Genomic DNA, 27,862 nt, shown 5'->3' on the forward strand with positions numbered 1-27,862 from the left:
CGCCTGTATCTTTGTAGTAAGTGGGTGTATTGATACACCATCCAAAGTGTAATTCATAACTTCCCCATGCTCAAAGGGATATTCAATTTCTCCTTTGTTTTTACCCATCTACTAATAGGTTTCCTTCTTTGCGAGGCATTGGAAAACCTTCCTGGCCTTTGTGGTTGAATCTGTGTTCGAAATCCTCTTCTTTACTGAGGGACCTTACAGATCATTGTATGTGTGGGGTACAGAGATGTTAAAATCATGTTAAACAATATTATTGCACAGATAGTGAGTCCATGCAATGCATTATATGATTGTATGGCAAGCCTAAATAAGTTCATGAGTAACAATTTGCTTAACAAGTCATATAATACGTTTTTTCTCCTGAACGTATTTAGGCTTGCCATAGCAAAGGGGTCAAATACATATTTACTCAAGACATTTCAGCTTTACATTTTTTATTAATTTGTATACATTTCGAAAGGCATAATTTCACTTTGACTTTATGCGGTATTGTGTGTAGGTCAGTGACAAAACATCTCAATTGAATCTATTTTAAATACAGGCTGTAACACACCAAAATGTGGAAAAAGTCAAGGGGTGTGAATACTTTCTGAAGGCACTGTAAGCCAGTCAGTTAACACTCCATCTACTGATCACATTATTTCCATTGTTTCTCTTAAGCAGTTAGCTTCTCACCCAATCACAAGCTAATAGTCTGAATTTTTCACCCCCATTATTGGGCAAGCCAATAATGAAAGTCTGTTATAGAATGGCATTTTATTTTACACTGGAAGTAAACAAGCTAAAATAGTTACTTTATTGTTTTGTAAATATTGTCCTAAATTAGTCAGTGGTCAGAGGGATAACACAACAGTACAAAAGTGCAGACTGGATCCAAAGCTGTATTCGAATGCGCATACTAACATACTGTATGTAGCATAACATACTGTAGCATAACTTAGCATAATGAATGACTAGCTAGACATCTTACGACATCATTAACAATGCCCATTGAGAACGCACAACGACTAACCTAAGAATGACGTGAATAATCAAGTCAATAGGTTGCGTTCCTAAATTCACTCTGGCTATCTACTCCCGATTTCAGCTTCTGGCATACTAACTATATCCATAAAATGACCAATAAGCATAATAACTATATCCATACAATGACCAATAAGCATATTAACTATATCCATACAATGACCAATAAGCATACTAACTATATCCATACAATGACCAATAAGCATACTAACTATATCCATACTATATCCATACTATGACCAATAAGCATACTAACTATATCCATACAATGACCAATAAGCATACTAACTATATCCATACAATGACCAATAAGCATACTAACTATATCCATACAATGACCAATAAGCATACTAACTATATCCATACTATATCCATACTATGACCAATAAGCATACTAACTATATCCATACAATGACCAATAAGCATACTAACTATATCCATACAATGACCAATAAGCACACTAACTATATCCATACTATATCCATACTATGACCAATAAGCATACTAACTATATCCATACTATGACCAATAAGCATACTAACTATATCCATACAATGACCAATAAGCATACTAACTATATCCATACAATGACCAATAAGCATACTAACTATATCCATACAATGACCAATAAGCATACTAACTATATCCATACAATGACCAATAAGCATACTGACTATATCCATACTATGACCAATAAGCATACTAACTATATCCATACTATGACCAATAAGCATACTAACTATATCCATACTATGACCAATAAGCATACTAACTATATCCATACTATGACCAATAAGCATACTAACTATATCCATACAATGACCAATAAGCATACTAACTATATCCATACTATGACCAATAAGCATACTAACTATATCCATACTATATCCATACTATGACCAATAAGCATACTAACTATATCCATACTATATCCATACTATGACCAATAAGCATACTAACTATATCCATACAATGACCAATAAGCATACTAACTATATCCATACAATGACCAATAAGCATACTAACTATATCCATACAATACAATAACTATATCCATACAATGACCAATAAGCATACTAACTATATCCATACAATGACCAATAAGCATACTAACTATATCCATACAATGACCAATAAGCATACTAACTATATCCATACAATGACCAATAAGCATACTAACTATATCCATACAATGACCAATAAGCATACTAACTATATCCATACTATGACCAATAAGCATACTAACTATATCCATACAATGACCAATAAGCATACTAACTATATCCATACAATGACCAATAAGCATACTAACTATATCCATACAATGACCAATAAGCATACTAACTATATCCATACAATGACCAATAAGCATACTAACTATATCCATACAATGACCAATAAGCATACTAACTATATCCATACAATGACCAATAAGCATACTAACTATATCCATACAATGACCAATAAGCATACTAACTATATCCATACAATGACCAATAAGCATACTAACTATATCCATACAATGACCAATAAGCATACTAACTATATCCATACAATGACCAATAAGCATACTAACTATATCCATACAATGACCAATAAGCATACTAACTATATCCATACTATGACCAATAAGCATACTAACTATATCCATACAATGACCAATAAGCATACTAACTATATCCATACAATGACCAATAAGCATACTAACTATATCCATACAATGACCAATAAGCATACTAACTATATCCATACAATGACCAATAAGCATACTAACTATATCCATACAATGACCAATAAGCATACTACTCACTCAATTTACGTCGCAAATAGTACAGTTAGTATGAGTATTCGAACACAGCTCTGGTTTTATGGACAAAAACAATCGATAATTTTTCCTGTAAAGTGCTATATTTGTACCATATAGTGGCCCCATGCAAACCTATTTGACCACAGTAGAAGTCTAGCAATACTTCCTATGACCTAGCTTTTTGTTCAAACTCATCTATTTTATAATCTACGGACTCTAGCCTGGACCCTGGTTTCATGGAGACACAATCAATAGTTTTTCCTGTAAAGTGCTATATTTGTGTCCAGACACCCCACATTAAGCTGTTTGACCACAGTAAAAGGCCAGCAACACTTCCAATGATCTATATTTTTGTCCAACTCATCTATTTTGTACAGATAAAAACATACTCAATTTCAGCTCCCCTGTGTGTAAACGCTGTGATTTTAGATACTTGAATGTGTTCTAAACCCTTAAAACACACACCCTGCACACCCACATTCGCAAATTGAATTATGGGGCGTTTCAGGCCCGAAGTGAACATAATTGTACACTCGCAAACTCCATTAAAAACGAGGGCTTGGTGTTTACGTTGCAAACCTCCCTTGCTTGGTTAATCATTTGGAATGAAAATGAATTAGAGAAAGAAAGTATAGGGTTTTGGAATAAACACCGAAAATAAGGTCTGAGGTTAACACAGGCTTAGGAGATCTTATAAGTGTTGTTCTATAAGATAATAGCAGTCAGTTATCATGGCCTGTATGAATTATAAAGTGTTATGTGCTTTTCTTACATTCATTCTTCAAAATTCACAAAAATGTAGGTTAGCTAATGAAGATTATCTCATAGAACAAAACTTATAAATATTCTAAACCTGTGTTGCTGTGTTCGCCACAGACCTTATTTTCGGCATTTATCCAAAACCCCTACAAAAACGCCCTTAATTTTCCCCAGAGTCTCTGTCTAATGAACCTTGGCAGAGTTAGTGCCTACAAAATAAACGCCATTATTATTTCTCTTTGTATAGTGGCTTGCAAAAGTATTCACCCCCCTTGGCATTTTTCCTATTTTGTTGTTACAACCTGGAATTTAAATGGATTTTTGGGGGGGGGTTGTATCATTTGATTTACACAACATGCCTACCACTTTGAAGATGCAAAATATGTTTTTATTCTGAAACAAACAAGAGATATGACATAAAAACAGAAAACTTGGGCTTGCATAACTATTCACCCCCTCAAAGTCAATACTTTGTAGAGCCACCTTTTGCAGCAATTACAGCTGCAAGTCTCTTGGGGTATGTCTCTATAAGCTTGGCACATCTAGCCACTGGGATTTTTGCCCATTCTTCAAGGCAAAACTGCTCCAGCTCCTTCAAGTTGGATGGGTTCCGCTGGTGTACAGCAATCTTTAAGTCATACCACAGATTCTCAATTGGATTGAGGTCTGGGCTTTGACTAGGCCATTCCAAGACATGTAAATCTTTCCCCTTAAACCACTCGAGTGTTGCTTTAGCAGTATGCTTAGAGTCATTGTCCTGCTGGAAGACACAGGTTTCCCTCAAGAATTTCCCTGTATTTAGCGACATCCATCCATCATCATCCATCAATTCTGACCAGTTTCCCAGTCCGTGCCGATGAAAAACATCCCCACAGCATGATGCTGCCACCACCATGCTTCACTGTGGGGATGGTGTTCTCTGGGTGATGAGAGGTGTTGGGTTTGCACCAGACATAGCATTTTTCTTGATGTCCAAAAAGCAAAATTTTTGTCTCATCTGACCAGAGTACCTTCTTCCATATGTTTGAAAAGTCTCCCACATGCCTTTTGGCCAACACCAAATGTGTTTGCTCATTTTTTTCTTTAAACGGTTGCTTTTTTTCTGGCCACTCTTCCATAAAGCCTAGCTCCGTGGTGTGTACGGCTTAAAGTGGTCCTATGGACAGATACTTCAATCTCTGCTGTAGAGCTTTGCAGCTCCTTCAGGGTTATATTTTGTCTCTTTGTTGCCTCTCTGATTAATGCCCTCATTTCCTGATGTGTGAGTTTTGTTGGGCGGCAAGTTCTTGGCAGGTTTGTTGTGGTGCCATATTCTTTCATTTTTTAAATAATGGATTTAATGGTGCTCTATGGGATGTTCAAAGTATCAGATATTCTTTTATAACCCAACCCTGATTTGTACTTCTCCACAACTTTGTCTCTGACCTGTTTGGAGAGCTCCTTGATCTTCATGGTGCCGCTTGCTTGGTGGTGTCCCTTGCTTAGTGGTGTTGCAGATTCTGGGGCCTTTCAGAACAGGTGTAAATACACTGACATCATATGACAGATCATGTGACACTTGGATTGCACACAGGTGGACTTTATTTAACAATAAAAAAAATAAAAAAAATCACCTTTATTTAACAAGTTAAGCTAGTTGAGAACAAGTTCTCATTTATAACTGCGGCCTGGCCAAGATAAAGCAAAGCAGTTCGACACATACAACAACACAGAGTTACACATGGAATAAACAAACATATAGTCAATAATACAGTATAAAAAGTCTATATACAGTGTGTGCAAATGAGGTAGAATAAGGGAGGTAAGGCAAGAAATAGGCCATGGTGGTGAAGTAATTACAATATAGCAATTAAACACTGGAATGGTAGATGTGCAGAAGATGAATGTGCAAGTAGAAATACTGGAGTGCAAAGGAGCAAGATAAATAAATAAATACAGTATGGGGATGGGGTAGATGGATGGGCTATTTACAGATGGGCTATGTACAGGTGCAGTGATCTGTGAGCTGCTTTGACAGCTAGTGCTTAAAGCTAGTGAGGGAGATATGAGTCTCCAGCTTCAGTGATTTTTGCAGTTCGTTCCAGTCATTGGCAGCAGAGAACTGGAAGGAAAGGCGGCCAAAGGAAGAATTGGCTTTGGGGGTGACCAGTGAGATATACCTGTTGGAGCACGTGCTACGGGTGGGTGCTGCTATGGTGACCAATGAGCTGAGATAAGGCGGGGCTTTACCTAGCAGAGACTTATAGATGACCTGGTGCCAGTGGGTTTGGCGACAGGTATGAAGCAAGGGCCAGCCAACGAGAGCATACAGGTCGTAGTAGTGGGTAATATATGGGGCTTTGGTGACAAAACGGATGGCACTATGATAGACTGTATCCAATTGGTTGAGTAGAGTGTTGGAGGCTATTTTGTAAATGACATCGCCGAAGTCGAGGATCGGTTGGATGGTCAGTTTTACGAGGGTATGTTTGGCAGCATGAGTGAGGGATGCTTTGTTGTGAAATAGGAAGCCGATTCTAGATTTAATTTTGGATTGGAGATGCTTAATGTGAGTCTGGAAGGAGAGTTTACAGTCTAACCAGACCCCTAGGTATTTGTAGTTGTCCACATATTCTAAATCAGAACCGTCCAGAGTAGTGATGCTGAACGGGCGGGCAGGTGCAGGCAGCGATCGGTTGAAGAGCATGCATTTAGTTTTACTTGCATTTAAAAGAGCAGTTAGAGGCCACGGAAGGAGAGTTGTATAGCATTGAAGCTCGTCTGGAGGTTAGTTACCACGGTGTCCAAAAAAGGGCCAGAGGTATACAGAATGGTGTCGTCTGCGTAGAGGTGGATCAGAGAATCACCAGCAGCGAGAGCAAGAGCAAGTATGTGACTTCTGAAGGTAATTGGTTGCACCAGATCTTATTTAGGGGCTTCATGGCGAAGGGGGTGAATACATATGCACACAGCACTTTTCTGTTTTTAATTTATTTTTTAAAACAAGTTTTTTGTTCACTTCACCAATTTGGACCATTTTGTGTATGTCCATTACATGAAATAATGTAAAGCTATTACATTTGTGATTGGCCACTCTTTAAGGAAAGTACAATGTGCAGTGACACTCCTCTAGGTGTTAACTCTGTGGATTTGGAAACTAAAAGTGCTCTTGAGTAGAATGGACCCCCTTTTACTTCAACACTACTGTACATTCAGGGATTTATGTACGGTGCAATATGTATGTCCAAAATGAAAAACATAATAAACATTGTGCAGTACGATGGGTTAATTAGCAATGTTAATAAAATTGTTACTATAATTTATAATTAATAGTAGCATTATAAATAATGTGTTATTTGTATTCTCGTTGTTACTCTAATAACTCTCTAGTAATCATTACGTGTACTGCTGTTAACAATAATGTCAACGATATAATATTATTTGTGTTATAAAGGTGATTCACTTTCATCAAGAAAAAAAATCCAAGTCTACTAAGATTTCCTCATAAAATGTTACGAATTTCGACCATTTTATTTTTTTACAATCTTCATTTTGGGACTTTTAAGGGAAATCGCCGAGGTCACGTCCATATTCTTGCTCGGTCTTGCTGGCGGAACGGATTTTCACATCCCCTTGCATGTACCGGAAACGGAAGTTGCTAGCTCTTCTGAACTTTTTTCAGTTTTTCGATGGTTAGTGCTATCCGACTTCTTCGGGACGTACCTACCCTAAACCCTAACTCTTACCATTTAACATTTCAACTTCAACAGAGAGGAAGAGAGAGAGAACAAATCAAATTTTGATAAACTCCCATTGGGTGAAATACCTCAGTGTGCCATCACAGCAGCAAGATTTGTGACCTGTTGCCACAAGAAAAGGGCAAACAGTGAAGAACAAACACCATTGTAAATACAACCCATATTTATGTTGATTTATTTTCCCTTTTGTACTTTAACTATTTGCACATCGTTACAACACTGTATATAGACATATGACATGTCTATTATTTTGGAACTGTGTAATATTTACTGTTAACTCTGTTGTTTATTTCACTTTTGTTTATCCATTTAATTTGCTTTGGCAATGAAAACACGTGTTTCCCATGCCAATAAAACCCGTTGAATTGAGAGCGAGAGGCCCAACTCAGCGGAAAAAATGTCTCCTTCCAGCAGGTGGAGTTTTTTCGCACACGAAACAGGGAGTTTTTTGTATGGAGTTCGATAAGAGTGTTGAATTTGGTGAACAAAAACATTTATGGCGTATTTACTATGTGAGGTTTATTTAATTAAATATACGTTTCGTAATGCTTAAGTTGTTACGAGTGTACTGATATAAGGTGGACACGTGACATCTGTTGATAAAAGGGTATGTAGAAGGGTGAGCCGGTTAAGGATCGATTCAGACAAGGTGGTAGATTGTACGACAAGCGACAGATTTATTCAGAGTGAGAATATCTGGTACACGTATATACGGCTCTCCCATTCGCTCGCACAGAACAGCAGGAAAAAGAGAGAAAGAGTGAACCGTTACAATACAATTTATACAAAACAGAAAGTAGGTTGATCCTGGGAGATCGGATCTTTTGATTGGTTCAGCTGGGCCGTTCGTCTGTAGTCTTCCGCCATTGGCTCAGCTGGGCCGTCCGTCTGTAGTCTTCCGCCATTGGCTCAGCTGGGCCGTCCGTCACTCTCGAATCCCGCCGTCACATCCGTTCAGCTAAAGGGGACTGTGTGTGTGCTGGATGGGGGTGTGTGTGCGTGAGTTATCCTGTAGGGGGCCCCACATCCTTTACTGTGAGTTGTAGCCATGCATTTAGCAGTAGGCTGATCACTTGCATAAGAGAATAGCAATTCTTTACACATCTTTGAGAAAAACACTTTTTATCGGAGTTGTCTGGAGATTGATATGCACGTTCATGGCATGAGGCTAGTAGCATAGCATCTCTCTCAATTTAATACATAAAGGATAATGAAAGTGGTGGAACTAACCTTCCACGGAGTTGTATTATTTTCCTGAGTATGCATAACCCCGATTTGATCCATTTTATACCATGGCTATAATTTAGCCACATTTGCTGATAGAAATGTGTTCAACATCCACTGAAGTAGCTAGCATGTTTACTAGATAGCTACAGTTGTTATCTTGGTAACGAAACAAATGAGCTAGTTTTGCTAACCAAAACATCACTCCTAGTTTGCTTTTACGAAAATCGAATTCAACAGTGCCGATAAGGTTTTCAATTGGACTTTTGCTTTCAAATGCAGTTCAAACAACATGTGGGAATGAACTATAGCCATTGAATTCTACTGTGCTGATATACTGTGTGTTATACGGAAATAATGCACGTTCTAGAATTCCCTTAAAGCCAATCAGAAACAACTATTCAACAATGCCATGGTATGAATGCAGTTGAGGTCAACAACCCTCATCATATATTTCAAAAAGGATTACAGTAATGAAATGTATCCACCAATCCAGAGAAAGTATAAGCGGGAGCTCGAAAGCCCAACATATCGCTATGTGGACAATGACTCTCCCATTGCTAGGGTGGAGGGACATGTAGATCTTGTCAGTTTATCCATAATGTTTTAAATCAATGGGGACGTCCCAAGGATCCCTACTAGCACGCACCGTTTTTCGACAGCTGAAACTACATTAATTAGATCATTAATTGGTTGAACTAAAATGTATTATTGATGATTTAAATGTGGATGCTTTCTATGTTCAGAAAATACATAATATCATTCTGCATAATGACCGTATTTGATCATACGTCAGGGGTCAAAGCGTTATGGAGTTCAAAGGTTAGAAGAAAGCGCTCGCTTCTCTGATGGTCGGAGAATTGGACTTAAAAAATGTATAAACGCGTTATTTGAGCTTATCATTTAATTAATATATTAACGTATGTGAAAAATACGGTTGTTGTTTGGATGGCTACACTCACTCCTTTCAATAATCTGTGGTTGGAGACGGTCTTGTCTTATTCAATTATTTAAGGAAACCTATTTGGGTAGCATGCTATATGCGAACTAGCAGCTAGCGAAGTTAAGTTACAGGAAGCCCCCTAGGGCCGTCGTGTCAACTAAAGATCCGAGCCAAAGATAGTAAGCAACGCTTTCAGGACAGCCTAGAACGAGGAAGTTATTTGTCTAGTGACTTGAGCAGCTCACAATCTATTAGGATAACGTTATTTGTTCAACTGTCTTTTTTCCTTCACAGAATAGTCCTGTAGGTACGCTAACCAGTTAAAAAACATGGCTGAGTTGCTTCTGGATTCAAGTATCCGATTATGGGTGGTTTTACCAATTGTATTGATTACATTTTGCGTTGGAATTATCCGTCACTATGTCACCCAACTCCTGCAAAGTGACAAAAAAGTTGATCTGGAACAGGTGTCAGACAGGTGAGTTAACTGACTGAAATAATGTTATCCCATGGTATGAGAAACTTTAGGCACACTGTTGTAATCATGACTACTAAATATGTCAGCTTATTGCTTACTATAACCTTAAATTGACTTTTGCAGCCAAGTCCTTCTGCGTAGCCGCATCTTAAGAGAAAATGGAAAGTATATCCCTAAACAAGTAAGATTTGCATAATATTTTTTTATATTCTGAAATGTTCTATTCCTAGTGTGCGTTAGAGAATAAATGTATATGTTTTTTTTGTAGTCATTTAACATGCGAAAGCAATATTTCAATGATGTGGAGACTGGGTTCTTCAAGAAGGTCAAGCGAAAGGTGACTCCCAAAAACCCAATGACTGGTGAGTCAATCTAACTATTTGTGTTCTTCCCACTTTGACAGTCTATTTTAGTTCCATTCTTATAAATGAGATTAGCAACACATTTTCTCACTCTCAGAGATTCATTCAAATGTGGTAACAATGTTTTTTATTTATTACTGCTGTGCTACACACAATTATTCAACAACGCTTCCTTTTTCAGATACCAGCATGCTGACTGACATGATGAAGGGAAATCTGACCAATGTACTTCCCATGATTGTGATTGGAGGATGGATCAACTGGGCATTCTCTGGCTTTGTCATTAGTAAGTTCAGCCTGTTAGGGACGTTGACTGCCCTGCATAACCTCATGTTAGATGTTGAACTTGCAAAATTGGTCCAATAATTAGATGGGAAACAATGCCTACATAATATACAGTCATCCTGAATTGTTTGCAATATAATTACACCACAGCCACTTACTATTGTATTGAAGTGGTATTGAACACTGTTAATACTAGTTTTCCCCCCACAGCTAAGGTTCCCTTTCCTCTGACATTGAGATTCAAACCAATGCTGCAGCGTGGAATTGAACTGTTGTCTCTTGATGCATCCTGGTACAGTATTCCATTCATTCAGTTGTCTGTTTTCAACCAGCCTTTTAATTACACCAGCAAAGCACAAATAGAAACATACTTTGGGTAATGGAATTCCGCAGAAAATGTATACCTAACAAAAACCTCTTGAAGTTTAACAAACCATAGAATGGACCTCTATGCACAACTTCTAACAATTTCCACTGAACATTTTACAAAAACACATTTACAGGAAGAATTGTGCAGATACAAAGTCTGGCAACAGAATACAACCGAGGGAGATTTTACTGTTATTCTGGTACCAAACTTAGCATCAGCACAGTTAATTTTTTTTACTGTGTAAATTGATCAAATTAGTCATTTTACATAGAGTTGTATGGTAGGAATTATCCAATTGCATTCTTGTCAAGACAATCTTTAGGATGTGATTCAGTATATTCCTATGTTGAGGATGTGATTCAGTTGATTATTTTATTTGTAATTGTTTCTAGGGTGAGCTCAGCCTCTTGGTATTTCCTTAATGTTTTTGGACTGAGGAGTATGTACAGCCTCATTCTTGGACAGGACAATGGTAAGCTGATAATGCCAAGTCTTTGCCATTTTCATAGTGTATATGTTTAACAAGAATACAGAAAGACTTGGTACCTTGGTATTAATGTAGAAAACATGTTGGAACAACTCGTTTTAAACTCTGTTAACATAATACTGTATCTACCTTGTGAATGCATTTCAGAGTTGTTTACTGTACTTGTCCCAGTTGCAACCCAACTGAGGTACGATGTGGCGGGCACATTTTCGTATTACATGATGACTGTTGGTCTTGTGTTCCAGCTGCGGATCAGTCGAGGATCATGCAGGATCAGATGACTGGCGCTGCCATGGCCATGCCGCCTGATCCTAACAAGGCCTTTAAGGTGAGAAACTAGCAGCCTTGATGTCAGTCTCTCAGCATTAGCTAGCTGTACGTGGACGATCACCGTCAATCATTAAGCTTTAATGTCTAATCTTGCTAATCTACTTTCATCTAAAGTCATGAGGATATGGTTTTGTTCTATCCTGGGGCAATTAGTTATTGTGTAATGATGGACTTAAATCAAAGACATAGTGGTTGTTGGAGCCAGTTTTTGTACTAGTAGGGGTTTTCTTTTTTAAGCCTGTCCCTTGTTCTTTCAGAGTGAATGGGAGGCGTTGGAGATTGTGGAGCACAAATGGGCCCTGGAGAACGTTGAGGAGGAGCTGATGTCTCGAGATCTGAACTTTTGTGGAATCTTCAGTCAAGAGATAAAAGCCACCATGTTCTAATGAGGTTATTGACTTAACTGCTGCTGTAGAGCCAGCCAGTTTCTGTGATACAGTGTATCATCAGGGTTCTCTGAGGCAGTTGTAAAAAAAAAATCTTTTTTTTATTTAAAAATCTCTTAAATATGATTGTGATACCTAAACAGTATATTTTTGGCTCAAGGCAATAATAAAAAACCAATAGAAAGGCAAACGTATTTAACCTCTGACATTAATTTAATGACAACTAATGCCTATTTGTTTCGTTGTGTGAAAATAGTGTAAGTTGAATGTAAATTATGCATGTGCTCAGCTTAGTTTTATTGTTGCCTTGCAATTTTTCACTATTACGCCTTACTGTTAACTGATTTCATTCTGCATTCAAATATCAGTGCATCACACAGATGTATTATTTGTAGAAAATAGTTTGGTTGTGTTGATTGATTTCAGACATGCTTCTCTGCACATTTCTGAAATGGCTTGTTGTTCTCTTTGTGTGTGTGAACCAAGGCCTCATCTTTGATATTGTCTGCATTGCTTGTGTTTGTTTAAGTTGTAAGGTTCTCAGGAGTAAAAAAAAAAGTTTTTTTTACCTTCAGCTATTCTGTGCCCGCGGCGTCTCTTTCAGAGGTGAACTGGTGTTACATGGTTAGCTCCCAATACCATTTAAACATTTTTAAACATACAAAATCTTGCCAAAACATCTGCTTTGGCTGTACTGTATAATTGAATGAGATGTAGCCTGTCCATTGAAGCTGATGTTTTTGTATCTGTGCCAGAAGAGGTGGTGATATGGGGTTGGTGAGGATGTATTGGAAATATACCATCTGCTTGGCTGTGGAGATTTAGAAATAAATTATCTGCAGATCTGAAGGCTTTCTCGTGAAGTGTATGTTTCATCAATTACGTGGAATGCCTGATCTCCGTGTAGAAAAAGCAATGCGTAGCATGTATGGAACATCGGAGGACTGCATAATTAGATGTTTAGCCATATCATCCTGAGGATGAAGTATTATACACATACAATGTATAAGAATGAATCAGACTTTATTTTATTTCACATACTTATCACAAAGTAGCAACTTCACTGCATTGTGTCAAAGTAACATTGGAACAGAAGGGGAAGATGATGCAGGTGTGAAATGCCCATTTTCATTAAGGTATGAATATGAAAACTTTATGTAAAAAGGTTTCTCGTATAAGAAATTGGGTACAGTATTCAGTGCACTGCAACATCCTAAATGTGGACATTCATGTATCGTACTGGACGTTAAGTAGAGGACCAAGGAATATGTTTGGGATGGCAGCTTGGCCTCTTCCAGATCACTCAGAAAACACTAAACTACCTTGGAGAGTGCCTCTGTTCCCACTAAAAGCCCAGACATTTACTGCAGCATCACCAATCGCGTGTTGATACAAGAATATAATCATTGCAGTCACTCCATTGTACAAAATGGCTTTATGTTTTGAACAGCAATTTCAGACCAAACGGGTGTTGGTGAATAAGATAATTGAGTAGTCAGGCTGGCTGGCTGGCATTAACCTTGTGTGTGTCTGGACATATTGTACCAATGTGATTGACAAACAAAAATATGAAGATTGACCTTTTACAGGTTTTTAGGCAGAATAATGGCCTTCCGCTTCAGTTTCTATAAACTGCATATTGACAACTACATACTGCATATTGCTCTCAGGAAAAGAATGAACATCCCAAACTAAGCAGGCCTTGCCATTCAGAGCATGGCCACAGCCCAATCTAAACGACATCTCTAAAGGGCTCGAGTTAACCAGCTCTCACAGCCACCTTCGATCGGATTGTAAACCCCGGTCATTTACTGGTAAAAAATAAGGAAAGCCAGGATGTCATGTAAAAGTGTCAAATCTACCTCATGCCTACTGGCTATAGTAATCATTTATTAATATCAAAAGATGAGTATACAATAAAATATTTAATCTATTAACAAAGTCAATTAATTCACCCCATCCCTGTCTCTGAATCAGATGACCAAAGACAAAACATTTATTACAATAGAAAAATACTGTACAGATGCGCTTTAAAAAATCATTTTAGAGCTCTATCCATTGCTCGTCATTAAGAAATTGCACAGAATAAAATTAAACTAATATCTAATTTTAAAGATGTAGCCATTTATTTGCTTCTACTAAAAGAGTACAAATTATATTTGAATGCGAAAAATATGCATCTGTTTATGTCCTGCACCAGAGATTCTATCTCAAAATCACTGTTGATAGTGGAAAACTAATCCCAACTAGAAATATGTCCACGAGCACCAAGAGGCCCAATTTATGTGTGTCTGATAATTCAATGAAAAACAAATAATGGATCGCAAGAGAAAATATACAACGCCTCCAACGGTATTCAAAGTGTCTGCTTCTAATACTATGGTTTTCTTCACCTTTATGTTCCATATAAATCACATTGCAATGTTTCGGTTAATGCAGTTGTTGATATAAAGAAAACAGAGTAATAGGAGAATGTAATCTAATTTTAAAATCAGGAGTTAACTCAAACCAGGTTATCCATGCTGTTAAAGTGTAAATCCACAAAAAAAAAAAAATCTTAGGTGTATTTTTCAATAGTACACTGTTGACAGTCACAACATGTTTTCCATGTCAACAGTCAAGTTTTCAAGATATTGGACATTCAAGAAGCAAAAGGTCACTGACCACATCATCATGATGATGTATTTTGCTGTATTAACAGCAGACTAATGGAAAAATAACAAAAGATAGCTTTTGAGTGGATTTTCCCTTTCCCTTATGATCTGAATATCAAATCATTTCTGTGTAACAATTAAGTACCTTACTGTGATTTAATATATATGTTTTTTTTTTAATGGGGGCGGGGCGAGGTCAAATCATGATGTCAGTGATCTTCAAGTCAGACAGTCTGAGTTCTAGAAAGATGCCACAGTTTTCCGATTCGAAATTCCGAGGTGGATGACCGTTCAAAACTATTTTTACCAGTCAGAGTTTTTCTTCTCAGAGTTCTCAGTTGTCTTGAAGGCACTGAAGTCAGATATTTCTGAATTGTATTGAATGAGCCATAATTGGAGGGATATGTATCCTGAAAACTAGCGGTTATTGGTAGGGAGGTTTGAAACTGTTATTGGTCTAACTTATAACGCCTGGTGATGTCACAAGGCATGCCAAAACTCCACCCATGGAAATCAAGCTGAAATTCAGGTCTTTTCAAAATAGCTTACACCAAAACGGCATAATTTTCACAATTTCACAGTATTATTCCAACCTCATAATGAGGAAATATATAAAACACAGGAAATCAAGTTTGACTGCACTGGGCCTTTAACCTCATACATTGTGATTTACCTTCTAGAGCAAAATGCGTTCAAATCTATTCAAACAGCCTCAAGGAAATCTGCCTCGATTTCAGCTCAATTAAGAAGCACAGCAGTGGATCAAAGTTAGAGGTCATCTTTCCAGCAGGGCATCACAGTTCAGATAGATAGTGGTGCACAGATATTCACAATATATAGGTCTTGAATCATCTAAATTATGATTGACTATATCCAATCACTAAGAGGTCCATTTGGCATCAGCATAGACAGACACTGCATACCTTAGTCTGATTAAGCAATGACAGATTTCATCATTCAATGTTCTACTATATTGGTGTCCCCAGATTTACTCAATAATCTTTAAAAAAAGAAAAAAAAAGAAATAATAAATTGTATTCCTCACTCTTCTCCACCGGCCTGAGAATCTAGCCTCTCACTCCTTGTTCAATGCAGAACAGAGGAAGAAGGTTCAAGTTTTTTTGGAATAGAAAAGAAATAAAACATTACAAAATCAAAAAGCCCCATCAACTCAGGAAAAAGAAAAAAACCAACTAACAAATCTGCTTCAGTCTGTTTCCATGTTGACACAGGAAGTGGCTCCCTCCATCCCATCGGGTTTGGGGGAAGTGACATCATTAGCAGGCTGGGTGGGAGAGGAGCTGTTCAAGGGGGCGGGTAAGGTGGGCTGGCGAATCTTATCTTGTCGTTGGTAGAACAGGAGGTAGGCAGCATTGGTCTAGAAGGGGAGGGTAATAGGCAAAGGAGGGGAGATCATGACATTGCAAGACAACAAAAATTAATAAATAATTCTCAGCTGTCCTTTAGCTAAACTTACCACAATTTGTTCCTCCCTTGCATATGTCACCTTGCTGTCATCGAAGTAATACCATTGTCCGTTGTCTTTGTTCTGGGCATAACTGGTGTCTGTCGAGAGAAGAGAGAAATGTTAAATACTGACTTGAAGGCATATATCAAAGTATGACATACAAAAGCAGCGTCTCACAATGTCCATCTCGGAGTCCACCGTAGTGGTTGGATACTGCTATCAGATCATATCGGCTGGGCGGCTCTCCGTTTGCACCGGTCTTCCTCAGCAGACAACCTGAAAAGTCGAGGTGTCTGCAATAAAGAGCAATAGGGTTGGATTAGGATAGCTCCTCTCAACACTAATAACTCTGTAGTGGCTTAGAGTTTACACTAGTAACACTGACATCCTCCCCACTTAAAACCATGTGGACAGAATGTTTATTATTATACTAAACAAAACTATAAATACAACAATGATTTTATTAAGTTACAGTTAATATAAGGAAATCAGTCAAGTGAAATAAATTCATTAGGCCGTAATCTATGGATTTCATGACATGATAGGGGCACAGCCCCACCCACTGGGGAGACAGGCCCAGCCAATCAGAATGAGTTTTTCCCCCCACAGAAAGGGCTTTATTATAGATAGAAATACTCCTCAGTTTCATTAGCTGTCTGGGTGGCTGGTCTCAGACGATCCCACAGGTGATGAATCCGAATGTGGAGGTCATGGGCTGGGGTGGTTACACATGGTCTGCGGTTGGGAGGCCGGGTAGACATACTGCCAAATTCTCTAAACGACGTTGGAGGGGGCTTATGGTATCGTAGAGAAATTATCATAAAATTCTCTGGGAAGAGCTCTGGTGGACATAACTGCAGTCAGCATGCCAATTGCACGGTCCCTCAAAACCTGAGACATCTGTGGCATTGTGTTGTGAGACAAAACTGCACACTGTAGAGTGGCCTTTTATGGTCACAATGTGCACCTGTGTAATGATCATGCTGTTTAATCAGCTTCATGATATGCCAAACCTGTCAGGTGGATGGATTATCTTGGCTGAGGAGAAATGCTGATTAACAGGGGTGTAAACAAATATGTGCACAGAATTATAGAGAAATAAACTTACTGTGTGTATGAAAAAGTATATTTCATTTCAGCTCATGAAACCAACACTTTACATGTTGCATTTATATTTTTGTTCAGTGTAGAAGACACAGACAGGATGTAACTAACCTGAGAGGGAAGTCAACGATGATGTCCAGCTTCTCCCTGGAGTACTTGGTGTAAGAGAAGCGCTTCAGGTGGATGATGAGAACCTCCGGCAGTGACCACAGGTCCAGTTTCTTAGTGGCCAGTTGGTGTTTCTTACACATTGGGCAGTACCTGCAGAAAACACATGCAACACATCTTTAGAAGACCATTGCACACAAATCACAACAGTATTTAGCAGTAAGTTGTAATATGTTACTGATGTAAAAAATATTAAGCCTACATCTTTTTCTGGGAAAACTGACATTTTAACTCTATTCAGCATCATTCTTGTTAGACAGAGATCGATAGATACTATAGATGGACAGATTCTATTTATTTAACTTTAACTTAGATAGGTAGATACTATAGTATCTACAGTAGATATCTATAGTATCTAAGTTAAATAAAGGTTAAATAAAATCTACAGTATACAGTAAATAGATAAATACTGTAGATTATATATAAATACTTTAAATAGATCGATAGTGTAGTGTAGATATAGATACTGTACATAGATAAATACAGTAGATAGATAGATACTGTAAAGCTCTAGGAAGAGTCTTGGTGGTTCCAAACTTCTTCCGTTTTAAGAATGATGGAGGCCACTGTGTTCTTGGGGACCTTCAATGTTGCAGAAATGTTTTGGTACCCTTCCTCAGATCTATGCATCAACACAGTCCTGTCTCGGATCGCTACAGACAATTCCTTCAACCTCATGGCTTGGTTTTTGCTCTGACATGCACTGTCAACTGTGGGACCTGATATAGACAGGTGTGTGCTTTTCCAGATCATGTCCAATCAATTGAATTTACCTCAGGTAGACTTCAATCAAGTTGAAGGAACATCAAGCATGATCAGAGGAAACAGGATGCACCTGAGCTCAATTTTGAGTCTCATCACAAAGGGTCTGAAAACGTATGTAATTAAAAAAATAATAATGTTTTAACAGTTTTTGCTTTGTCATTATGAGGTATTGTGTGTAGATTGCTGAGGATTTTATTTTGTATTTAATCAATGTTACAATAAGGCTGTAACGTAACAAAATGTGGAAAATGTCAAGGGGCCTGAATAGTTTCCAATGGCACAGGAGGACAGATAGGGTAGGGTAGGATAGATAGAAATAACAGGTGTGGGGCAGTAGTACCAAGGGTTTTCTTCCTCCAGGGTCTCCACAGTGGTGAAGAGCTCAATGCACTCCTGCAGCTGCACTGTGGTCTGCTGGTGAGGAACCTCCATGCTTTGGTGTTTCACATACTTCTGTGGATGGAAGGAGTTCTGGAGTTAAATGACCAGCAAGCAGGCCCAAACACAATTAACACCTTCACACTTTAATAACACATATACTGTAAAGCATTATTCACACATACCTCTGCCTCATTCTCCTTGTAGTATTTCTTCTTCATGTCAGGATCCCAGTCCATGGCTACATATGGTTGAGCTGTGAAAGAGATACAGTAATATCACATCAAATGTCCAGCTACTAAGCTCCAAAACAAAGGAAAAGTACACTACGTGGCCAAATGTATGTGGACACCTGCTTGTCGAACATCTCATTCCAAAATCATGGACATCAATATGGAGTTGGTCCTCCATTCGCTGCTGTAACAGCCTCCACTCTTCTGGGAAGGCTTTCTACTAGATGTTGGAACATTACTGCGGGGGACTAATGCCACAGGAGCATTAGTGACGTTGGCCGATTAGGCCTGGCTCGCAGTAGGTGTTCCAATTCATCCTAAAGGTGTTTGATGGAGTTGAGGTCAGGGCTCTGTGCAGGCCAGTCAAGTTCTTCCACACCAATCTCAAACAAACCATTTCTGTATGGACCTCACTTTGTTGGGCGGCAGGTAGCCTTGTGGTTAGAGCATTGGGCCAGTTACCGAAAGGTTGCTGGATCGAATCCCTGAGCTCACAAGGTAACAATCTGTCGTTCTGCCCCTGAAGAAGATAGTTAACCCACTGTTCCACGGTAGGCCGTACATAAGAATTTGTTCTTAACTGAATTGCATAGTTAAGTAAAGGTTACATTTAAAAATGTAAAAATTATCTACAAAGCTGGAAGCATAGAATGGTCTAGAATGTCATTGTATGTAGCATTAAGATTTCCCTTCGCTGGAACTAAATGGGGCCTGGCACCAACCAAGAAAAACAGCCCAGACCATTATTCCTCCTCCACCAAACATGACAGTTGGCACTATGCATTGGAGCAGGTAGCGTTCTCCTGGCATCCACCAAACCCAGATTTGTCAGTCGCACTGCTAGATGGTGAAGAGTGATTCATCACTCCAGACAACGCATTTCCACTGCTCCAGAGTCCAATGGTGGTGAGCATTACACCACTCCAGCCAACGATTGGCATTGCACATCTTAGGCTTGTGTGCGGCTGTTCGGCCATGGAAACCCATTTCATGAAGCTCCCGACGAACAGTTCTTGTGAGGACGTTGCTTCCAGAGACAGTTTGGAACTCGGTGGTGATGTTGCAACCGAGGACAGACAATTTTTTATGTGATATGCACTTCAGCAGTCCTGTTCTGTGAGCTTATGTGGCCTACCACTTTGCGTCTGAGCCGTTGTGGCTCCTAGACATTTCCACTACAAAATAACAGCACTTACAGTTGACCGGGGAAGCTCTAGCAGTGCAGAAATTTGACAAACTGTCTTGTTGGAAAGGTGGCATTCTATGGCGGTGCCACATTGAAAGTCACTGAGCTCTTCATAAGGCCATTCTACTGCTAATGTTTGTCTATGGAGATTGCATGGCAGTGTGCTCGATTTTATACACCCGTCAGCAATGGGTGTGGCTAAAATAGCTGAATCCACTAATTTAAAAGGAGTGTCCACATACTGCTGTATAGACAGTGTATATGAGCCTAGCTACAGGAGTGACAAAGCAGTTGGCAGTGTGAAAGTGATGTCTGAGACTCACAGCTAAAAGAGAAGGCACTGCCGTCCTCTCCCATGCCTCTCTCTGTGGTGCCGTTGGAGTTGACCGCCTGGATGGAGAAGAGCAGCTTCCTCCGTCTGGCCTCGCAGCCCTTTCTCTTTGCCTGCCTCTCGTTGGCCTGTGGCAGGCAGGGGGGGCACTCACCCCTCTCCTCCTCCTCCTCCTCACATGGCTGCTGCTGCTGGTGGCCTGCACCCTGCTGGCTGTCTGTTGGTCCTGTAGCACTGGCATCAACACTAGCACCACCACTGGCTCCAGCACCACCACTGGCTCCAGCACCACCACTGGCTCCAGCACCACCACTGGCTCCAGCACCACCACTGGCTCCAGCACCACCACTGGCTCCAGCACCACCACTGGCTCCAGCACCACCACTGGCTCCAGCACCACCACTGGCTCCAGCACCACCACTGGCTCCAGCACCACCACTGGCTCCAGCACTGCAGGATGCAGAGGCACTGCAGGATGCAGAGGCACTGCAGGATGCAGAGGCACTGCAGGATGCAGAGGCACTGCAGGATGCAGAGGCACTGTCCTCTGTGCTGCACCCTGCCCTGACCTCACTGCTGGACCCCTCGTCAGCTTGTGCCTCTCCTCCAGACTCCTGGGTCTGGTCTGGCTGAGTCTGGGTCACAGCAGGTCCTTGGCCGACACCATCACAACAGTGATCCCTCTTGGAGGGTTCTGGCCTCTCACAGTCATCCTCGCCGTCATCTGTGGAGACAGACAACATTGTGGAGTGGAGACAATAAGTAAAATTGCGAGCTTGTAGAAATTCATTCTGTCCAGCGTATCAATGATTTGCTAAGTGAGAATTTTAGAGCTCAGTTACCGTAGCTGACACCATTGGTCTGGGTCTTATACAATTCTTCCTCCTCATCGTCATCATCATCATCTTCACCCTCCTCCTCATCCTCCTCCTCTGAGGGATCTGGTGGTCGGACATAACGCCTGTGGAAACATCATCGCACCATCTTTCAGACACAGTACAGCATCTTTACAACCAGTTATCACAATCAAACTTGATAAGAACCTCCATTATAAAGCATTGACTCTTTTAGCTGATGTTTGGTCTGTGACAGTAACTCACGCTAGCCGCTGCAGGAAGAGGTGATAGAGGGCGTCACGGCTGCACTGGCCTCGAGGCACGGTCATGAGCAGTGGGTGTCCAAACAGGGACGTCCCATAGCTGCTGCTCCCTGAACCGTAGTCCCTGTAGTGGGAGCGCTCCCTTAGGTACAGAGCCAGAACCACCTCATCCCCCTCCTCCTCCATAGAGCCTCTGTTCAGCTCATACCTATCAGGAAAACACACAGACAGGTGTCAGGGGAGATGCTAACAGGAACAGTCCAAAAAAGTATGTTTTTGGTGTGGAGGTAAATGCTGTTTTTTTTTACATACACAAATATGTCATCCCGGTCCAGGATGCAGCTTAGAGACTCATCAGCATGGTACAGCTTATAGAAGCGATGGTTGAACACATCGGCCACAACCATCTGAAATAGGAAATAAGGAAATGAGAGAAGCACAGGTCAGTATCAACTCAACATTTTATGTGACGAATGACAAAAGAGTTACCAGAGGCTACTGTTTATTTCACAGTGACTTTAAAACGGTGTCTTACTTGATTGGCTGGGATTTTGGTCATTTCCGAGAGAACGGAGCACAGGTCAAACACTTTGCCAGCTTTGGGTACAACCAAGCGATGCTGGTGGGAGAGTAAACAAATAAATCAATACACATGGTCACAAATAAAAAGCATGATGTAGGGCCAACTACAGGAAGATGAATCTTGTACCTGAACAGGTTTGGCCACAGGATCCAGAGAGACAAAGAATACCTCCATAACCCGGTCCTTGCTAACAGGCAGGGGCACGCTCAGGTAGCAGAAGGGGTCAAAGGTGACAGACACTTTGCGGCACTCGGGGCAAACCAGGGTGGACTTGAACAAGCCGTGGAAGGTGTCAACAATCGCGGAGTCATTCCGTCTCCGGTGGTTACGCCATGCCTCCTCTGCCACTTCCTGAACGTTGAGGTCAAAGGGTGAGTGTGAAAATGCCTTTTAGGTCTACTACAGCTTGCAGAGCCATGGTGGTACAGTATTTTACCATTATTCTCCCTGCCCTCATTCCACTACATGTTGTTACCTGGTCAGGCCTGCCAGCGGCGTCCCTCAGCTCGATGTACTCCTTGTTCTTGACCCGATTGAGATCCTCATGAAGCCCGTCCAGCAGGAAGGAGAGCAGCTCCTGGGAGTCATGCTGCTGGTAGCCCAGAAACTGGGAGGCAAAGTGACCAACCTTGGTCTGGTATGAAAAACAACACGAGGTTCTCAAGGTACGCATGGTAACACCGTGGCATGACAGACTGACAAGCCTTTCTAATTTATTATAAAAGTGTGGGCAGAGTGTCACACACTGATAACTACCTTGAAGATCCTGGGAACCACAGAGTAGTGCCTCCCCGACCACATCTGTTTGATGACATCAGCGTAGGCCTCTGCGATCTCCCCCTTCATGCCCAGGGGGTTGGTGAAGTTGAGCTCCTCCAGATAGGCATTCCTCAGGAAGTACTCCGTCAGTGGAGGAGTGTTACTGAGACACTGGACAGAGCAGGGAGAGGAACACAATCCATCCATCATAGACCAGGTCCCTGCATTTAGGTACAGCATTGACACATTATGTAGTAATGATGACTTACCTGCAGTGCAGAGTTCATGAAACATGTGTTTCCCAGATTGGTGAGGCCGCAGACTCCTGGCTGGCCTCGGTAAGAGTCCTGCTCCTCCACAGAGTTCCTCCTACAAGACAGGGAAGGAGAAACATATCATCTACTGAATAATACAATAAGAAAAAAGGTAGTGTAGACTCCTACAGATACAACACGCTTTCTTATCCGACATATGGGAATCACCATTACCACAAAACTGCGTTGCTACATTAGCAACAGTACATTCTCTAATGACACACTGATAATATTAGCAAAGAAAGAAAAATGGTTAAAAGAAAGAACCCCCACATGATCTGCGGTCTGGAGCTGGGCCAGGTACCATCTGCATTCCTCATCTCCATGATCACCGTCTGCAATGCAGGCAGGACATGTTACAACACAGCTGCCATTGAAACACACTACCACTGTATCTCAGCGCTGACAGCCAGGGGAGCAGGTAGGTGTGGGATGAGGGGCGGAGCGCTGACAGCCAGGGGAGCAGGTAGGTGTGGGATGAGGGGCGGAGCGCTGACAGCCAGGGGAGCAGGTAGGTGTGGGATGAGGGGCGGAGCGCTGACAGCCAGGGGAGCAGGTAGGTGTGGGATGAGGGGCGGAGCGCTGACAGCCAGGGGAGCAGGTAGGTGTGGGGAGGGGTGGGATGAGGGGCGGAGCGCTGACAGCCAGGGGAGCAGGTAGGTGTGGGATGAGGGGCGGAGCGCTGACAGCCAGGGGAGCAGGTAGGTGTGGGGAGGGGTGGGATGAGGGGCGGAGCGCTGACAGCCAGGGGAGCAGGTAGGTGTGGGATGAGGGGCGGAGCGCTGACAGCCAGGGGAGCAGGTAGGTGTGGGATGAGGGGAGGAGCGCTGACAGCCAGGGGAGCAGGTAGGTGTGGGATGAGGGGCGGAGCGCTGACAGCCAGGGGAGCAGGTAGGTGTGGGGAGGGGTGGGATGAGGGGCGGAGCGCTGACAGCCAGGGGAGCAGGTAGGTGTGGGGAGGGGTGGGATGAGGGCGAAGCGCTGACAGCCAGGGGAGCAGGTAGGTGTGGGATGAGGGGCGGAGCGCTGACAGCCAGGGGAGCAGGTAGGTGTGGGGAGGGGTGGGATGAGGGGCGGAGCGCTGACAGCCAGGGGAGCAGGTAGGTGTGGGGAGGGGTGGGATGAGGGCGAAGCGCTGACAGCCAGGGGAGCAGGTAGGTGTGGGATGAGGGGCGGAGCGCTGACAGCCAGGGGAGCAGGTAGGTGTGGGGAGGGGTGGGATGAGGGCGGAACGCTGACAGCCAGGGGAGCGGGTGGGTGTGGGATGAGGGGCGGAGCGCTGACAGCCAGGGGAGCAGGTAGGTGTGGGATGAGGGGCGGAGCGCTGACAGCCAGGGGAGCAGGTAGGTGTGGAGAGGGGTGGGATGAGGGGCGGAATGCTGACAGCCAGGGGAGCAGGTAGGTGTGGGATGAGGGGCGGAGCGCTGACAGCCAGGGGAGCAGGTAGGTGTGGGGAGGGGTGGGATGAGGGGCAGAACGCTGACAGTCTGGGGAACAGACATACCATGCCAGAGCTGAGGCAGGAGTCGAGGACTCTGACGTGGACATTCCTCAGCCTCTCACAGCTGGTGTCTGAGCTCTTCATCCACAGCCGGGTCTCTGCCCCCTCCACCACATCAAACTGCGTCATCATCACCTTCTGAATTGTATCTGAAGGGGAAAACATGAAAACACACACACACACACACACACACACACACACATATATATATATATATATATATATAGAGAGAGAGGTGCACAGTGACTCAACATAGCTACTAACGCATCTTTTGAATGTGTTTCTACTTACGGATGTGATCAGCACGGCTAAACTGTGCCGTCACAACATTTTCCATGTTGCTATGGAGGCACAAGAAGATTTCCACGGGGTAGACCTCAACCTTGACTAGGCTGGGCAGATCCACCACCTGAAACAGACCATGCATTAACAGTCAATGTACTGCCTAATACAAATGAAACACTTCAATGGAAGTTGTGTCTTTTCATAGCCATAACATGAGTTAGTAAAACATGATATGATTTGACCATTGGTTCTGCAGGTTCTCTGCATCTCTGTGACCATTCTATTCCACGTTAAGAGTGACATTTTACAAAAATGTATTTACTTGAAGAACAGTGCCAATGCAAAGTTTAGTCACAGAATGACAGTGTGCTGCATCTGCATTGTTCTTCAATTAAATGTGTTTTTTGTAAAATTGTCAGTGGACATTTTTAAAAGTAGTCCTTGTGCATAGAGTTGTATTGTTTGTTTAACTTTGAAATCATTGGTTTTTGTTTGACATACATTTCATAGTGAAAGATCTGAGTCTCAGTGTCACTGTTACTGTGGAATTGCCATTTACCTTCCGCTCCAGGGCAGGCTGGACCTCTACCATGCCATACCAGGCCAGAAGCTTATGCCATGCTTCAGCAGGGATCAACACAAAGTCCTCATTCTCCACCAGACGCTCCTTCAGGTGGTATGAATCCAGTTCTGTGGGTATCATAATCAGAATGATACGTCACTGACTTAATACGGTGTCTTCTGTTGTTACAGGACCTCTTTGTGATGTGACACTCACCCTCAAACAGCTCTGTGTTGTCAATCTGTCCAGGAAAAGAAGAGGAGTTCTGGTCTCCTGTTTCCACATACTCCTTCCACTGCTCATACCATCGCCTCTCCACCAGGTACCTGCATGTGTTAGTTATAGGAACAGATCAATTGGAGACTTATATTTTGTCTGCTGACATTAATTAACCAACAGCTCCACATTACATCCCCCTAGACTAATATTTTATCATCATTTTTAAATTGAGTTTGTTAGGACAAAACAGCACTTGAATGGTGTTTCATTCCTTCACACAGATTTCCTGGCCTTTATATAACCACAACGGTAGCAGCGATCCTTCCTCATCTGGGTGTTATACTGATAAATCCAGTGGTGTAAAGTATTTAAGGAAAAAAATACTTTAAGGTACTACTTAAGTAGTTTTGGGGGGGGTGTCTGTACTTCACTACATTTCTAAATAAATATACTTTTTAACTCCATACATGTTCCCTGAAACCCAAAAGTACTTATTACATTTTGAATGCTTAGCAGGACAAGAAAATGGTCCGATTCACACTCAAGAGAACATCCCTGGTCATCCCTACTGCCTCTGATCTGGCGGACTCACTAAACACAACATGCTTGGTTTGTAAATGATATCTGAGTGTTGGACTGTGCCCCTGGCTATCCGTCAATTTTATTATTTTTAATCAAGAAAATCGTCCGGTCTGGTTTGTTTAATATAAGGAAAGTTAAATTATTTATACTTTTACTTTTGATACTTAGCATTTATTTCTGATACTTAAGTGCACTTAAAACCAAATACTTTGACTTTTACTCAAGTAGTATTTTACTGGGGGACTTTTACTGGAGTCATTTTCTATTAAGATTCTATTAAGTCTTTACTTCAACTCAACTATGACAATCGGGTAGTTTTCCCACCTCTGAATAAAACGAAACTTTGCTGGCAAAAACGAAAGTACCAGCCAGCCAGCCAGCTAGCTAACTAACTAACTTAGATGGCGCTCACTTTCTCAAAATAATAGGGACAACACAGAATAATCTGCAAGCTTTAGAAAACAAACAGAATGCCAACAATTTGACATTCAACCGAAAGGATTGCAAGTTACTAGATAGCTGTCCCTCTCCTAGCTAGCGTAACAGCTAACAGGCGGGCTAGCCTGCTGGCAGTGGAGCTAGCTAATGTAAGCTTGCTTCCTACAGCCAAAACTTTGACATGATATGTCCCAACAGGCTATGTCAGCTGGGAGTCTGGGACGTGATGTTAATCGTAATAATAGTATCACAATCCAACTAACTAGTTGGTTAACCAAACAACTACAGTGAGTTGACATAACGTTAGCTCGCTAGTTTTCCGCATCATGCTCTTCCCTAAAATGCTAACTTGCTAATAACGCAGTGATCAAACGTCATTCCACAAACACCAGCGCATATATTTCAGGCAAGAGTAATAACACACATTTGGCAATTTAAAAAATGCCATTATCTAAAGATAATGCTAAATTATGCTGATTACGATATATGCCATCTAAGCAACAGCAAAGACATCACTGTCATTATTTGTTGTCGGTATTTCAGTGTAGGGTTTAAATTCAGAGCAGAGGGCGGGTTGGTTATAAGTATCTTTAGTCTTACCAAGTATCCCCTGCACGGAGTTCATGTTCCTGAAGTAAAGACTCGATTTCTTTGCGTTGAGTCTCTAATCCAGGAGGTTCTGTAACCGCAGCTGAAGTAGTAGTAGCCATAATAACTCATAAATATCAGAATTCTGCAAGAAAAACACTGAAGTCAACCACCGCATAGATTATGTGGAGAAACCCTTGGTGAGATGATTCAGGAAGCAGGAAGTATTTTGATGGTGACAACATCCTTGAATGCAAACGTATTTTTTTATTTTATTTTTTAAACTTGTGAGTGTCTTCCTTCCAAGCAGGTGATATTGTATCCAGAGGTCACACGTTCAGTATGTCAAGAATTATGAATCCAATCGTCACTTCATTCTCTAATGTTAGTGTTTTCCATATCTCTCCTTGGGGACGGCCAGAATGTTTTATGCTGATCAATTGAA

General features: G+C 41.4%; 2 protein-coding genes across 3 annotated transcripts; one reads left to right on the forward strand and one right to left on the reverse strand.

The window, feature by feature from the left end:
- Positions 1-9,343: 9,343 nt before the first annotated feature.
- On the forward strand, positions 9,344-13,049 carry zgc:86609 (ER membrane protein complex subunit 3-like). 2 transcript variants are annotated; one of them, XM_046364925.1, is made up of 9 exons: positions 9,344-9,434; positions 9,797-9,980; positions 10,104-10,161; positions 10,249-10,342; positions 10,524-10,628; positions 10,838-10,919; positions 11,390-11,469; positions 11,730-11,812; positions 12,072-13,049. In XM_046364925.1, the coding sequence occupies exons 2-9, from the start codon at positions 9,832-9,834 to the stop codon at positions 12,198-12,200; spliced, it is 780 nt and encodes a 259-aa protein (XP_046220881.1). In that variant the 5' UTR covers positions 9,344-9,434; positions 9,797-9,831; the 3' UTR covers positions 12,201-13,049. The 2 variants fall into 2 exon arrangements, with proteins under 2 accessions (XP_046220881.1, XP_046220880.1); XM_046364924.1 differs by having other exon boundaries at positions 9,388-9,681.
- A 157-nt stretch (positions 13,050-13,206) lies between these two features.
- On the reverse strand, positions 13,207-27,625 carry usp11 (ubiquitin specific peptidase 11). The gene is made up of 21 exons (XM_046364926.1): positions 27,430-27,625; positions 25,807-25,916; positions 25,588-25,718; positions 25,035-25,152; positions 24,747-24,892; positions 23,516-23,577; positions 23,198-23,297; positions 22,926-23,099; positions 22,645-22,803; positions 22,296-22,520; positions 22,122-22,205; positions 21,899-21,993; positions 21,588-21,794; positions 21,330-21,448; positions 20,480-21,211; positions 18,923-18,993; positions 18,700-18,812; positions 17,538-17,687; positions 16,500-16,615; positions 16,332-16,420; positions 13,207-16,232 (listed from the first exon to the last, which is right to left on the reverse strand). Exons 1-21 carry the CDS (start codon positions 27,537-27,539, stop codon positions 16,062-16,064), a joined length of 3,282 nt encoding a protein of 1,093 aa, XP_046220882.1. The 5' UTR covers positions 27,540-27,625; the 3' UTR covers positions 13,207-16,061.
- Positions 27,626-27,862: the final 237 nt, after the last annotated feature.

This window comes from Oncorhynchus gorbuscha, linkage group LG10 (genome assembly GCF_021184085.1).
Source record: "Oncorhynchus gorbuscha isolate QuinsamMale2020 ecotype Even-year linkage group LG10, OgorEven_v1.0, whole genome shotgun sequence".
In the NCBI taxonomy this organism is placed as follows: Eukaryota; Metazoa; Chordata; class Actinopteri; order Salmoniformes; family Salmonidae; genus Oncorhynchus; species Oncorhynchus gorbuscha.

Coding starts and splice junctions, on each gene's coding strand:
- zgc:86609 (XM_046364925.1), top strand. CDS start 9,832: ATGGCTGAGTTGCTTCTGGATTCAAGTATCCGATTATGGGTGGTTTTA. Junction 10,343..10,523: donor TCCCAAAAACCCAATGACTG/GTGAGTCAATCT, acceptor TTCCTTTTTCAG/ATACCAGCATGCTGACTGAC. Junction 10,629..10,837: donor ATTCTCTGGCTTTGTCATTA/GTAAGTTCAGCC, acceptor TTCCCCCCACAG/CTAAGGTTCCCTTTCCTCTG.
- usp11 (XM_046364926.1), bottom strand. CDS start 27,539: ATGGCTACTACTACTTCAGCTGCGGTTACAGAACCTCCTGGATTAGAG. Junction 25,719..25,806: donor CAACACAGAGCTGTTTGAGG/GTGAGTGTCACA, acceptor TGATACCCACAG/AACTGGATTCATACCACCTG. Junction 21,795..21,898: donor GACCGGGATGACATATTTGT/GTATGTAAAAAA, acceptor TTTTCCTGATAG/GTATGAGCTGAACAGAGGCT.